This window comes from Mustela erminea, chromosome 11 (assembly GCF_009829155.1).
Source record: "Mustela erminea isolate mMusErm1 chromosome 11, mMusErm1.Pri, whole genome shotgun sequence".
Classification (NCBI taxonomy): Eukaryota; Metazoa; Chordata; class Mammalia; order Carnivora; family Mustelidae; genus Mustela; species Mustela erminea.
The window spans coordinates 61,715,577-61,730,807 of record NC_045624.1 but is presented as its reverse complement, the minus strand read 5'-3'; the positions used below and the strand labels follow the sequence as shown (position 1 = coordinate 61,730,807).

Below are 15,231 nucleotides of genomic sequence, written 5' to 3'. Positions count from 1 at the left end.
ATTCAGAAAGTCTTCTTGAAATGTGTTCCTTTCAAAAATATTTTTTTCTGGGAGATTTAGAGCAAGATGGCATAGGAGCAGCAGAATGAAATATCATTAGGTCCCAGGAGTTCAGCTAGATAGTTATCAAACCATTCCAAACACCTACAAACTCAATAGGAGATAGAAGAGAAGAAGAGCAGCAATTCTAGGACAGAAAATTGACTTGATTATCAAAAAGGAAAGAGAAAGGACCCAAAATAAATAAAATAATGAATGAAAGAGGAGAGATCACAACCAACACCAAAGAAATACAAAAAATTATTATTGTTTGTTAATATTGTTAATATTATGAGCAACTATATACCAGCAAATTTGACAATTTGGAAGAAATGGATACATTCCTAGAGATGTATTACCAAAATTGAACCAGGAAGAAATAGAAAACCTGAACAGACCCATAAGCAGTAAGGAGATTGAAGCAGTCATCAAAAATCTCCCAACAAAAAAGAGCCCAGGGCCAGACACCTTTCTAGGGGAATTCTACCAAACATTTAAAGAAGAATTAATACTTATTTTCCTGAAACTGTTCCAAAAAATAGAAATGGAAGGAAAACTTCCAAACTCATTTTATGAAGGCAGCATTACCTTGATCCCAACCAGACAAGGTTCCCATCAAAAAGAAGAATTACAGACCAATATCCTTGATGAACACAGATGCAAAAATTCTCACCAAAATACTAGCCAATAGGATCCAAAAGTACATTAAAAGGATTATTCACCACAACCAAGTGGGATTTATTCCTGGCTGCAAGGTTGGCTCAACATCTGCAAATCAATCAATGTGATATGATACATTAATGAAAGAAAGAACAAGAACCATATGATATTCTCAATAGATGCTGAAAAAGCATTTGACAAAGTACAGCATCCTTTCATGAGCAAAACTCTTCAGACTGTAGGGATAGAGGGTACATACCTCAATATCAACAAAGCCATCTATGAAAAACCCACAGCAAATATCATTCTCAATGCAGAAAAACTGAGAGCTTTTCTCCTAAGGTCAGGAACATGGCAGGGATGTCCACTATCACAATTGTTATTCAACATAGTACTAGAAGTCCTAGCCTCAGCAATCAGACAACAAAAAGAGATAAAAGGCATCTGAATCTGCAAAGAAGTTTAACTATCACTATTTGCAGATGATATGATACTTATGTGGAAAATCCAAAAGACACCACTCTAAAACTGCTAAAACTCATACAGGAATTCAGTAAAGTGTCAGGATATAAATAGGGATTGGATTAAATGTGTAGATTGCTTTAAGTAGCATAGACATTTTCACAATATTTGTTCTTCCAATCTATGAGCATGGAATGATTTTCCATTTCTTTGTGTCAATGCTCAGAAAACAGCTGCATTTCTATACACCAACAGCAAGAGAGAAGAAAGAGAAAGAGAAAGAAAGAGAAATTAAGGAGTTGATCCCATTTACTATTGCACCCCAAACCGGAAGATACCTAGGAATAAACCTAACAAAAGAGGCAAAGAATCTGTATTAAAAAAAACTATAAAGTACTCATGAAAGAAATTGAGGAAGACACAAAGAAATGGAAAATCATTCCATGCTCATAGATTGGAAGAACAAATATTGTGAAAATGTCTATGCTACTTAAAGCAATCTACACATTTAATCCAATCCCTATCAAAATACCATCCATTTTTTTCAAATAAGTGGAATAAACAATCCTAAAATTTATACAGAACCAGAAAAGACCCTGAATAGCCAGAGGAATGTTGAAAAAGAAAGCCAAAGTTGGTGGCATCACAATTCCGGACTTCAAGCTCTATTACAAAGCTGTCATCATCAAGACAGCATGGTACTGGCACAAAAACAGACATTTAGATCAACGGAACAGAAGAGAGAGCGCTGAAATGGACCCTCAACTCTATGGTCAACTAATCTTCGATAAAGCAGGAAAGAATGTCCAATGGAAAGAAGTATCTTCAACAAATGGTGTTGGGAATATTGGACAGCCACATGCAGAAGAATGAAACTGGACCACTTCCTTACATCACACATAAAAAAGGATGAAAGACTTCAGTGGGAGATAGGAATCCATCAAAATCCTTGAGGAGAACACAGACAGCAACCTCTTCGACCTCAGCCACATCAACTTCTTCCTAGAAACATCGCCAAAGTCAATGGAAGCAAGGGCAAAAATAAACTGTTGGGGCTTAATCAAGATCAAAAGCTTTTGCACAGCAAAGGAAACAGTCAACAAAACCAATAGACAACTGACAGAGTGGGAGAAGATATTTGCAAATGACATATCAAATAAAGGGCTAGTATCCAAAATCTAGAAAGAACTTATCAAACTCAACCCCTAAAGAACAAATAATCCAATCAAGAAATGGGCAGAAGACATGAACAGACATTTCTGCAAAGAAGACATCCAGATGGCCAACAGACACATGAAAAAGTGCTCCACATCACTCAGCATCAGGGAAAAACAAATCAAAACCACAGTGAGATACCACTTCACACCAATCAGAATGGCTTATAATTAAGAAGTCAGGAAGCGGCAGATGTTGGCAAGGATGAGGAGGAAGGGGAACCCTCCTTCACTGTTGGTGGGAATGCAAGCTGGTGCAGCCACTCTGGAAAACAGCATGGAGGTTCCTCAAAAAGTTGAAAATAGAGCTATCCTATGACCCAGCAATAGCAATATCTTTGTAAAGATACAAATGTAGTGATCTGAAGGGGTACGTGCACCCGAAAGTATATAGCAGCAATGTCCACAATAGCCAAACTATGAAAGAACCTAGATGTCCATCAATAGATGAATGGGTAAAGAAGATGTGGTATGTGTGTGTATGTGTGTATAGATATAGATATATAGATATAGACACAATGGAATACTATGCATTCATCAAAAGAAATGAAATCTTCACATTTGTAATGATATGGATGGAACTAGAGGGTATTATGCTGAGCAAAATAAGTCAATCAGAGAAAGACAATTATCATATGATTTCTCTGATAGGAATTTGAGAGGCAGGGCAGGGGTTTTGGGGGATAGGGAAGGAAAAATGAAACAAGATGGGACTGGGAGGGAGACAAACCACTTATGGTTATAAGTGACTCTTAATCTCACAAAACAAACAGGGTTGTTGGGGGGTTGGGGGGGTATGGAGAGGGTGGTTGGTTGGGTTATGGATATTGGGGAGGGTATGTGCTATGGTGAGTGCTGTGAAGTGTGTAAACCTGGCAATTCACAGACCTGTACCCCTGGGGCAAATAATACATTATATGTTAATAAAAATAAGTAAAATGGAAAATTTTTTTTTTGCTGGATTAATGAATAAATTAAAACCTTTTATTTTAACATGCATAGCTTTCTATATCAGTGCATACTGTGGATCAAAAAGATATGGGGGAAGAGATACTGATGAGGAATCCTTTACTGAAGTTATCAAGTGGTCTTGAGCCATTAAAAGCCATTGAAAATTCCTGGCTTTTTTTTTTTTTTTAAATAAGTGATACAATGCAGTTAAATAATAGGTTTTGGTTTCAGACAGGCATTCGAATACAATCACTGCAATATGTAAGCAGCAGGATACTAAACAACTGAACTCTTCCGACTTTTAGGATATTCATCTGTAAAATGGGGATGAGTCTCCTTATCTCAGTAATTTTGTGAGGTCTAAATAATTAATGTTAGTTAAAATCCTTAGTGTCGTGTTCAAAACATTTCAGTTTTTTTTCCCCTCTCAGTGTAGCCTGACAATTTGATAGTCAAATAATTGATCTACTTCCAATCAAGAAAACACTTTTGATTCTCACAGTATGCTACTGAATAATTTATGAAAATAAAGTGGATATTGACTGGAGGTAGTATCGTACATACACTGTCCTTTAACAGACTTTTATTCTCATGGGCTTTAGTTTACCTGCTCAAATACATAAATTTAAAAAAACCCAGGGACACCTAGATGGCTCACTTAAGCATCCAACTCTCCGTTTTGGCCCAGATCATGATCTCAGGGTCATGAGTTCCATTTAGGAATCCCTCCTCAGTGGAGAGTCTGCTGAAAATTCTCACCTTCTGACCCTCCCCCCGTTTGTTAGCACTTAAGCTCATGTTCTCTCTCTAAAATAAACAAGTAAATCTTTAAATAATCAAAATAAATAAATAAAATTTAAAAACCCAATTACAAAAAACTTCCCTTGACAACATTTTCTGCCTACAAATACCATAATTTCCCAAGAATGGGGGCTTATTCGGGCCTAGTTATTTGCCTCATTTAATTTCAGCATCACAAAAGTCAAAGGTTTAATTATTTACAATTAATTTTCCGCATCATAAAAGTCAAACTCTGGAAATGAAGGCATACTGGGATCTTCCAGTATTCAGAAGTGTTACATGCCTACCTCAGAACGTGAACTTCCTCATAGCCTAACACAGACAATTCCACCCATATGACTTCCAGCTGTGATCATGGCTAACCCCCAGGGATGGACAATGCCTCAAGCCTGCCCAATCTTCTGACTCTTCCTTACCTTCTGAGGTTTTTCTATCTCGAACTTTTAAACTAAATGACGTGTTTTCTAGCCAATGGGTGGCCACTATGGGAACTGAAAGATTTCCAGGTAGACGTGGCAGCCTTGTGAGATCCTGAGGTGGATCATAAAGGATAGCAATGAGTAGAGAGAAAAGAGAAAAGAGTGGGTCTATTTTCTTGATTACTTTCTGTTCTCATTAAGCCCAACTTTGCATCTTGCCTTTGAGCTCTGCGACATTTTCTATATCCTTTTTCACTAAGTCACCATTTTTACTGAGTTCAGTCAAATGCAAAACTTCAACTTGATGGTTCGTACCTTAGAGAAGGGAGGCAGTTTTTATCAAAGTGAGACAAGACGGAAAATGAAGGAAACTGAGGGCAGTTACCCACTCTTCAACACCAGGGAGAGGTAGCTGTCCAACGTACTTGTCCACAGCAAACTCCGGAGCAGTTCAGGCCATTGTGAACAGATAATAGATGCAGTGTCAACGACGACGCTGTCCCATCATTTTCAACATCAATGAAGTTACATAAGGAGGTCCTTGGGAGGCAAATTGAAAACTGGGGGATAAAACTCACAAAGTCATCAACAGGCTCAGGTTCTGCAACCCATTTTCAGGGTTAGGGGGGCTGAGTTCTATGAAAAATGGAAGGTATCTAGGAAAAGGCTTTGTAAGATATTTCTTATTTAATATTAAATATTAGTAATTTCAGCCCAACTGTGTTCTACTGCTGTTCACAAGTACACCATTTCATCCACTTCATCAGAAAGACTTATGCAATCTTAAAACTATCAGGCTTTTCTTTTTCTATAAACAAGAAGAGAGTTGATGTTTTCAGTATCATTTGCAAACAGCGACTGAGAAAATGCCAGCTACAGTGCTATTCCAAGTCTCTTATATAAGAATTAATTAATACATTCCACTTAGGTCATCTACTAAGCTTTATATGAACACATAACTATAGCTATTCCACTTTTTAAAAAAATAAAATCTTATAACTGCCTGTTATTTACTTCTTACTTATAACATTGTAGATATAATACTGTGTTTCTTTTTTTCATGTTTTCTGTATTTATTGCTTTTTCCCCATTTAATATGTTTAATATTTAGGTCACTTCATCTCATTTTAGAAATAAGTGACATGCTTATCATAAGGAATGAATTATTAAGTGACATAAAGGAGAGAAAATATCACATTCATTTAACTAATATAAATACACGTGGTTTAAACTCTAGCAAGTGGGGCACCTGGGTGGCTCAGTGGGTTAATGCCTCTGCCTTCAGCTCAGGTCATGATCCCAGGGCCCTGGGATGGAGCCCCACATCGGGCTCTCTGCTCAGTGGGGAGCCTTGCTTCACCCCCCCACCCCGCCTCTCTGCCTAATTGTGATCTCTGTCTGTCAAATAAATAAATAAAATCTTTAAAACAAAAAAAAGAAAAAAAACCTCTATCATGTAAATGCTTTAAAAATAATTACATGGTTATAATGATACTTATTTTATATCTATCTGTCTATAGATCGATAGATAGATAGATAGATATAAAATGTTCCATTATAGGCTCTAAATATTTCCAAGTAGTTCTAATCTGAAATTTAAAATTTTATTATGTATGTTGCAATTTGGATCAGTTTTATAATTTGTGAATATGAAAAATAAGATACATTTCTAATTCTATCAAAAAATTATGACACTTTAATATTTTGGAATAAGGGCTAGCAGCATTATTTTAAAGTTTAGAGGGCGCCTGGGTGGCTCAGTGGGTTAAGCCGCTGCCTTCGGCTCAGGTCATGATCCCAGGGTCCTGGGATCGAGTCCCGCATCGGGCTCTCTGCTCAGCAGGAAGCCTGCTTCCCTCTCTCTCTGCCTGGCTCTCCATCTACTTGTGATTTCTCTGTGTCAAATAAATAAATAAAATCTTTAAAAAAAAAATAAAAAAAATAAAGTTTAGAGAAGTTTGTATTTTATTTTTTTATTTTATTTATTTATTTATTTATTTATTTATTTGACAGAGAGAGAGATCACAAGTAGGCAGAGAGGCAGGCAGAGAGAGAGGGAGGAGGAAGCAGACTCCCTGCTGAGCAGAGAGCCCGATGCAGGACTCGATCCCAGGACCCTGAGATCATGACCTGAGCCGAAGGCAGCGGCCTAACCCACTGAGCCACCCAGGCGCCCCGAAGTTTGTATTTTAAACAAAGGGCCAAAGAAAGAGTCAGAATATTGGATGCATAATATTGGACATAAACCTTTCATTTAAATGCTAACATGAATAAACACAAAATAACCAAGCATATTAAACAAGGTCTATGATCTGAATTCTTTTTGGAAAATGATTTATAAAGTAAACATTGAAAGGTATATATTTTCAAGCACCTTTGCTTTATCTTCAAAGTATTATCCAATAGACTCTGGATAAAAAATTTTAAAGTTAATAAATGTGAAAATATCAACAAGAATAAGAAAAAATTAAAAAAAAAAGAATAAGAAAAAATTAAATTTCTTCTCCATAAATTTATCAAATTACTTGCTTTTCTAAACTCACATTATATTTCTAAAACATTACTTTCATTTGCATGAGTCATTAGCTTTCATAAGGAGTGCTTTTATATAAAATCTGTAAACCATAGCATTTCTTCATTATTAGCATGTACAGGCCCATTAAATCTATTATAAATGGGCAGTCTACTGATGAATATTTTAATTGTAGCTTGGGATTCTTGGTGTGGATCTAGAAAATATTTATGAAAGATTTAAAAGTGTTGGTTTAGACATTTCAGAATAAGTCCTTGAGCAATTATAACTTTTTAACCATAAAAATATACATTGAAAATTCATAAGGCTATTGATAAAGCTGCTATGTTGTATACTGAGCAAAGGTGACAAAGAGATGAATATTCAAATTACATCTATTTTTATTACAACTATTTTTGTAGGAATTTCAATTCTAATGATTAACTTTCAAAAAGTACTCATTTTTATCTAGAGTGCTTTTTTCTTTCTAGGACTTCTGTTTCTGTGAGAGCGTAAAAATTCAAGCACACACTAATAGTCAAAGGTTTATTTTACATTTATGTATCCATACTTTTGGTAACAAACTAAAACACAGTGAAACATTATATATTCTTAAATCTTTAAAACTATCTTTCAGTAAATATGAAATAAACTAAAATCTCTTTAATTCTGACATTGAATGCTATTATTTATAAGATTCTTATCAAAGTTAGCATAATTTTATTCTAATAATGTCTTACTTTATCTGATACTTTAAACATGGCTTAGGAATGTTCAGTATTTCCACTTAAAAGAACAAAATGAGTTTTGTGAACTTCTGTGACTTAAAATAGACAAAATCAAGTTAAAATATTTTCTAGGGCACCTGGGTGGCTCAGATGGTTAGGCATTTGCCTTAGGTTCAAGTCTTGATCTCCAGGTCCTGGGATTTGCAAGGAGTCAGCTTCTCCCCCTGTCCCTCTTTCTTGTAAATAAATAAAAAAGTAAAAATCTTTTAAAAACATTAAAATATTTTCTGAAAAAAGACAAACAGTGTGAGGTCAAGTATGATAGGAGAGGAAAGATTTATAACTATAGATAACCTATAGTAATTTTTATCTCTGAGACAAATCTTTCAATTATATGTATATACCTGTTGATATTACCCACTTCCCCAATAATTAATGCCATTAAATTTTGCTTTTATTTAGCTTTCACTTCTCCTTTGGTATTTGTAGAAGGATCTGATTTTGTGATAGTTTTTCTCTTGCTTCTACACCAAAATAGATCAAGGTACCAAAAGAATGGAAAAATGAAACAGACATCTTCATGTTCTTTTTACATATCAGCACAGTGACCAAGTAAGTCTTCTAAGATCAAAATTTCATTCTTTTTTCCACCTTGTCCAGAAATGTACAGGTCAGAGCAACAGAAAGACTGGAGGGGAAAAACAGGCAAAAGTAAATATGGTGTTTTCATCATGGAAAAATGATGGCTTCAGTATCTGGAATACAGTCCAAAGCAGTAAGATGCGCGGTATGTCCTATGTTAGCTCACTATCATCTCTTCATGACTGTCAGTTCTGTGTAAGGGTAGAGCTACTTTTTCTGGAATCCCCTTTCCTGTGTGGTTCTGGGTTAGAGTTGATGACAAAAGCTGATGACAAAAGCTTTCCAGGGAGACATAAGATGGAAATGGGAAGTCATTATTTTTTCAAAGGTGTTTGCAGCTAGATATTTGGATAGATAAAAGATTCACAGTGGCCTTCCAACAGATTTTTTTTTTTTTTATAATGACCTGCTTTGCTTGAGAAGTTGGAGTTTTTTAAAGATTCTCAAGTACTGCAGCAGCTCCAAGAAAGATGAAAAGCATCTGCTTGGTGCTTTAGGCTAGCATCTTCAATATCTACCTCTCTGACTTTCAGCAGCTGCTTTTGGGACCTCTATCTCCCTCTCTCCCTACATTCACCCCCAGGTCTTCCAAGAGTCCCGAGAGTTTGTAATTCTGCATTAAACACTATATATCTGAATACATCAAATAGCTTCAGTTATGCTGACTGATCCCTGATGATAAAGACACCATCACATAAGAACTGGGAAATAGTTTATTAGATAATGTGAATGTCTTGAATATCAGATACATCATTTTTATAAGTAAATATCAAATCACATTTCAAAATCCATTCAGATTACCTGGATTTCTTCTTTGCTTTTCTCTAACAATGATAGGCAAGATCATTCTATATGTTATTAGTTTGTTCAGTCTTTAAAATAATTTTTAAAGTTATGCTCAAATAAACTTCAAATAATTATCTTCAGCTTTTTCTGAATAAAAATTTCATTCTTATGACAGGCTTGTGATTCACATACTTGATATTAATGGCGTTTTGTCTGTAATAAGAAGAGAGAAATCACGTTTCAATGAATATTAGAAAACTGTTTAACCCTTGCTCATTATTTGTCACCTACTTCTCTCTGGCGTGATACAGAAAGCTCTTGCTTCTGTGTTTGCCACTGGAGACTAAGTACTGCTTTCATGAAACTGAGATCTAATCCAGATCATATTTAAATATGAAAAATGTTGTGACTAAATGAAGCTTAGAGACTACATGACTCCATCTTGACCAAAGGTTACACTCAAGAAACAGCCTTGCTCAATAAAACCCAGTACATTTTTTTCCCTGATACTTTTCAGGAAAAGACTGTTTTCAATTCATGGCAACGTTTCTTTCCAGTCTCTTTCCTCATTCTTTTCCTTCTCCATGTCTATTCTTCTCTTCAGTGTAATAACTGATAACCAACTAACCAACTTACACAGTGTCTTTTACATACCAGCCACCTGCGGCGACCTATTTAGTCCTTTAACAACTCTGTGATTAGGTGTTACTAGCACCACAGTACAGATGAAGAAACTGAGGCTCAGAGGAGTTCAATGCCTTGCTGAAGGTCATAGAGTGTGAACAAGCGGCAGGGCCAATGCTAATTGTAACTACAGCAGCTGGGCAGCAAGTTCAGAAGCCTCTGAAAGTCTTTCATAAACCTCCCCCTCTTCAGCACCTCCTTCGCCCAATTTCCCTTTTCTTTGTGTCCTTTGTTTCTAGCTAGTAATTCTCATTTTGTTGTTGTTTTCATTGAAATGCTGGCAACTCAGTCACTATCTTCCAATTCTTTTCCCCCCAGTACCTCAGGATGGTGGAGGAAGGGCCAAGAAGCAGGAAAGGAGTGGGGAGGAGTCAGGGAAGGTTCTGTAAATGCTCATAATGGTACTTGTTTATTTGTTTGTTTCCTATTAAAAAGAAAGTTATTTTTATCCTCTGTTTTGGAGCCATAGAAATATATCAAAGCAAATGAAGCGACGATACCAATGAGCAACAGAGTAAAACTCAAGTGAGAATTAAAGTCAAGGATTTAGAAGAGCTGATTATATAGGAAAGCAGGACATAGGATCCTTGAGCTAATCTCTTCTTTGTTTTCCTTTTCCTTCCCTAATGTGGTTCCAGATGCAATCTCAGAAGTACCATTAGTGGGGATGATTCAGGTAGTAAAGGAAGGATTTAGGTAGTAAAGAAATAGATAAAAACAGGTTATAGCTAAGTCACCTAGTTTGGTATGTCGGAGTGAAATTGAAAGCTTTTGAGGTCATAGGGTTTTCTATGCCATAAAAATCTCCAAATTAAATAAAATAATACATGTGTACACTGCTTTTAGGCCAGGGAATTCACATTTTTACATTTATTGTTCTTAACAACACCTGATCCAAGAGGTACTCCATAATTTATGTTTTCTGGTTTTCAAACCACAGTACTGTCATGAGCTTGTTTGCTTTGTTTTCACAATGGAGGCCATACGCATCCAGGCCGAACACCTGTGCAAGTAGAAACACGTGTGCATGCATTTTGCCTCTGAGCCAGACTGATCTTGGATCACACTTCAAAAAGAAAATTCCTTATCATTTTTCAAATTATGGCACTCCAGCATACTTTGATATTCACAACACTTGGGCCTTCTGAAGTGTGTAAAATTGCTTTTTATATTAAAACTAATATAGATTAAGAAATTTTTGAGATCTCTGTAGATATTCAGAAACTTAAGATTGGAGACAAAGTAAAGTTCAGTTTGATCTTATGAGCACAGATTTGATCATGAAAACTTTAAAAATAGATGTTTCTACAGCACTGGCCTTGTAAGAGTGAGGCAATATCAGAAACTCTAAGAAAGTGTTTACTTTTCCTTTGTTTTCTTGATTTTTTTAAAATAAAAATAAATCCTAATTCTAATGATATGAAGAGTTTTTTATTGCTTTCCATGAAATGGATTTTATTTTATTTTTTAAAGATTTTATTTATTTACTTGAGAGAGAGAGTTCATACACAAGCAGGGCAAGAGGCAGGCAGAGGGAGAAGCAGGCAGGCTCCCTGGTGAGCAAGGAGGCAGAGGTTTAACCAAATGAGCCACCCAGGCACCCCTGAAATGGACGGGGGAGCAAATAAAGAGAAAGAAATACTGTCCAGGAAAAGAATGAAGATAGACAAGGTCTTAGTGGCACACAACCCATCCTCAAATCAATGAAGCAGTGGATATAAAAGTAGTAGATTAAAAAAAAAAATGGAGGGAGGGATGAAGGTAGTCTTTTTATCTAGTATTTGACCAAAATATAAATTAGTGGTATCTTAAGTCCATATTGGGGAATATTTGCTCTCTTTCGGCTCCAATGCCATGAAATAGAATATTACACTTGACATTACACCTATACATTAAAACTCCTTAAGTGCACATCAAACTTTTGAATAAGAAGATAACTCTATCATGACACAAAAATGATATTATTTTTAGTTTGAGGGCACATAGTAAATCCTTGCATATTTTTTTAATTTGGAAATAAAATAAACATTAACAGATAGGTATCAATTGCTAAGCAGAATATCTGAGTAGATAGATGTCAATATTTATTTTCCATTTAAAATTTAAAATACCTGTACTTTCTTTTCACATTTGACTCCAGAATATCCATCACGACAAGAGCACACATTGGGAAATACACATCTGCCTCCATGAAGACACTTTTGATTGCAAATTGCTGTAATACATAAATTTTGACCATTAACATCCTTTGACACCAATGCTTGTGACGTAGTCTATGCTAATGGTCAGAAGCCATTCAGCAGCTCAACTATAAAATAGTTGTAAGACTTTATGAATGGCCAACTACACTCCCATCCTTGTGTGGTCAGAGCACACCCATATAGTCATCATACACATAAAAAAAACAAAACACCCGGAAATTAACACAGCAGTTTCACTATTCTTTAAAGATATTATTAAAGCGAAGAGAATTTTCATTGGATACATTTTAAACACTGGGTGTACGTTTTGCTTTCTTGAGAGAGGAGATTCAAATTAGAAACATAAAATAGCATTCATAATTTGTTTTTTATTAATTTAGCAAGAATTTAAAAGAAACAATTCAGTACCAGCCAGTGTATGGAAAAATTGACAATTTAATATACCATCATTGGAAGTTTAATGTGAAATAACTGTTTTAGACACTTCCTAAACATTTTTACACTAGCAATTTCTTCCTTAAAAATTTCGTCTCGGGAAACTTATATATACCTATATCTATCTCAACATACCTCAATATCGATCTATTTTTCTATCATCCACCTACTCTATCCACCTATATTATCATCTATTATCTGTTTCTATTATCACCTATCCACTTACAGACAGAAAATGTTTGTCAGAGTAATAACATAAACAACAGAAGGGCAAAAGTCAAGTGAATTATATAAATTATGTTATATATTTAAAATTATATTATATATATTATGGAACTTAATATTTTATTCAAAATTATGTTTTGAAGGACATGGAAAATGCTTTTAAGTAATACTGAGTGAAAATAAGTATAATATAAAATTACATACAATACAGTTATTTTTCATGAGAGAGATATCTGCTTCCATAGCTCATTAGGAAAGTTTGTGTAACCCAAGAATAATATTCACTTTGGTATAAGTGCAACATTAAAAGGTTATGTTTTTAACCATGCTGTTGGGTATAGTTGGGCAGGTTGTGTAATGCACAAGGTACCATAGCTAAGGAAGAACTTCTCACATCACAAACATCATAGATTTGAATACTTGTTACAATAACTTTCCAGCAGATGGCAATAAGACATCTTGTTCAAATAATGTCAATATTCAGAATTTCTGGACAGTTGGAAATAAAACATTTTGAGAATGGGGACTTTGAAAAATTCATATAGAAGTGCTGCAAGGCGCAAAATTAGAGTGCAGATCATAAGGCTACAGAGTACCTCAACCCACACTCACTGGGGCATCTTCGGACACTTTTTTAACATCTCATCATTCTTACCTGTGGACCACATAGCCCTCTTTCCAGAATAAGCAGCTCATTTTTTTTTTTTTTTAGCGGTTTATCACATCTAATTTCCAAAGAGAATTATTGATTTTTGAGCAGATACTTCTTAAGTAGATACTAGCACTTGGTGAATTCTTTGATAATATCTTCTTAAGATGAAAAATGTGTAAGTTATAATAGGTATTACCAATAAAATAAAGTAAGAGAGTCACGGGAGTTATATGCAGAATCTATGATACATGGAAACAAGTGTAGGTCATAAAACATAAAAAAAAAACAGGGCAGGTATTTCCAGTAAAATCACATGGTTCAGTTTAGTAACTGTATTTTCAGTTTATAATGCACTTATATTACCAGTTTTGAAATGATGTAAGTACTGATTATTTGAAAATATTTGGGGGGAGGGGCACCTGGATGGCTCAGTGGGTTAAGCCTCTGCCTTTGGCTCAGGTCATGGTCTCAGAGTCCTGGGATCGAGCCCTGCATCAGGCTTTCTGCTCAGCAGGGAGCCTGCTTCCCGCCCCTCACCCCCACCTGCCTCTCTGACTACTTATGATTTCTGTCAAATAAATAAATAAAAATCTTTAAAAGAAAAAATATTTGGGGGGTATTTCCAGTTTTCCCCCATTCGGTTAATCTTTGTTAATATTTTAACATGTTATTTCAAGTTTTCATACATTTTAAAATTATATAATATTTGATTTTCCTCAATACCCTGAGAACTCATCTATGTAATACACATGACTAAAACTAAGGGAAATGTATTAACATATTAAAGTCATAATAGGAATTAGTTCTGGGTGGTAGAATCAGGGACAATTTAGTTTTTAAAACTTTTTAATATAGTTTATGATTTTCATGATTGATATGTATTTTTCTCATAATATGAAAAAAATATTTAAAGTGTATATTAAAAACCATCTCCAGCACACCTGAAAGAACTTCAAAGGCAATGCACAGACCACAATTAGAAGTTACCTGTGTCACATAAAATCTTAATATATTTTACCATATTTTCTTCTTTTAAATGGGTATGACAATGAAGAAGATTTTCTTTATTTCTAAAACCATTTTTTTAATGGGTCAGCATGCTGGGATTTGTTTTTTCTATGATTTCTCCTCACACTACTTTGCTCAATAACTGTAACAAATTCAGGTTCAGAAAATAGAGTAACAAATTCTGTAGGCTTACGTATTTGACACTGCACTCCTTCCCATGTGGTAGGACAATGGCATATACTGGGAGCAATACACTCACCACCATTTTTACATTTCTGAAAGCAGACAGCTGCAAAGAGAAATATAAACAAGTTAAAAATTTATTTTGCTAGTCAAATACTCATGAATAAACCACAAAAAATTTCACCAAAGAAAAGAGAACCAGTTAAAAGTTAACGATTTAAAGGAGATTTTTTTCCCATAACATTTTAGCAAGAATATTTTTCAATGTCACACTGATTCTTGGATAAGGCGACTTTAAAGGTTATATAACATTCCACTGATCGGATGTGTGGTGATTTAACTTTTCCTCAATTTGGGGGCATTTATGTTGCTTCTTTTTTCACTTTGACCAATAGATTATAATGGCTGGTAATTTTAAATGGTAATTTATAAAAAGAAAAAAATGAAATATTTGAATGAGGAGAGCTGTTATCACCTCAAAACCCAGCCAGATTTAAAAGCAGTGGCACCCTACCTTGGAAGGTTCTGAATTGGCTGGTCTGAAATGGGGTCAAGGAATCAGTAACTTTTTACACCTTCTCCTGCCCCCTACATAAGACAAGGAGATGGGACTTAAAGACTTGTCATTT

At 35.0% G+C, this 15,231-nt stretch overlaps 1 protein-coding gene across 1 annotated transcript in view; it reads right to left on the bottom strand.

Moving 5' to 3' along the window:
* Nucleotides 1-9,135: 9,135 nt before the first annotated feature.
* The window catches only part of VWDE (von Willebrand factor D and EGF domains), a 70,187-nt gene continuing 64,091 nt past the window's right edge, over nucleotides 9,136-15,231 (bottom strand). The window contains exons 28-30 of the mRNA XM_032305605.1: nucleotides 14,613-14,708; nucleotides 12,010-12,113; nucleotides 9,136-9,427 (exon numbers count right to left, since the gene is read on the bottom strand). Of these exons, the coding sequence (XP_032161496.1) occupies nucleotides 9,413-9,427; nucleotides 12,010-12,113; nucleotides 14,613-14,708 (215 nt within the window). The 3' untranslated portion in view covers nucleotides 9,136-9,412. The remainder of the gene's footprint in view (nucleotides 9,428-12,009; nucleotides 12,114-14,612; nucleotides 14,709-15,231) is intronic.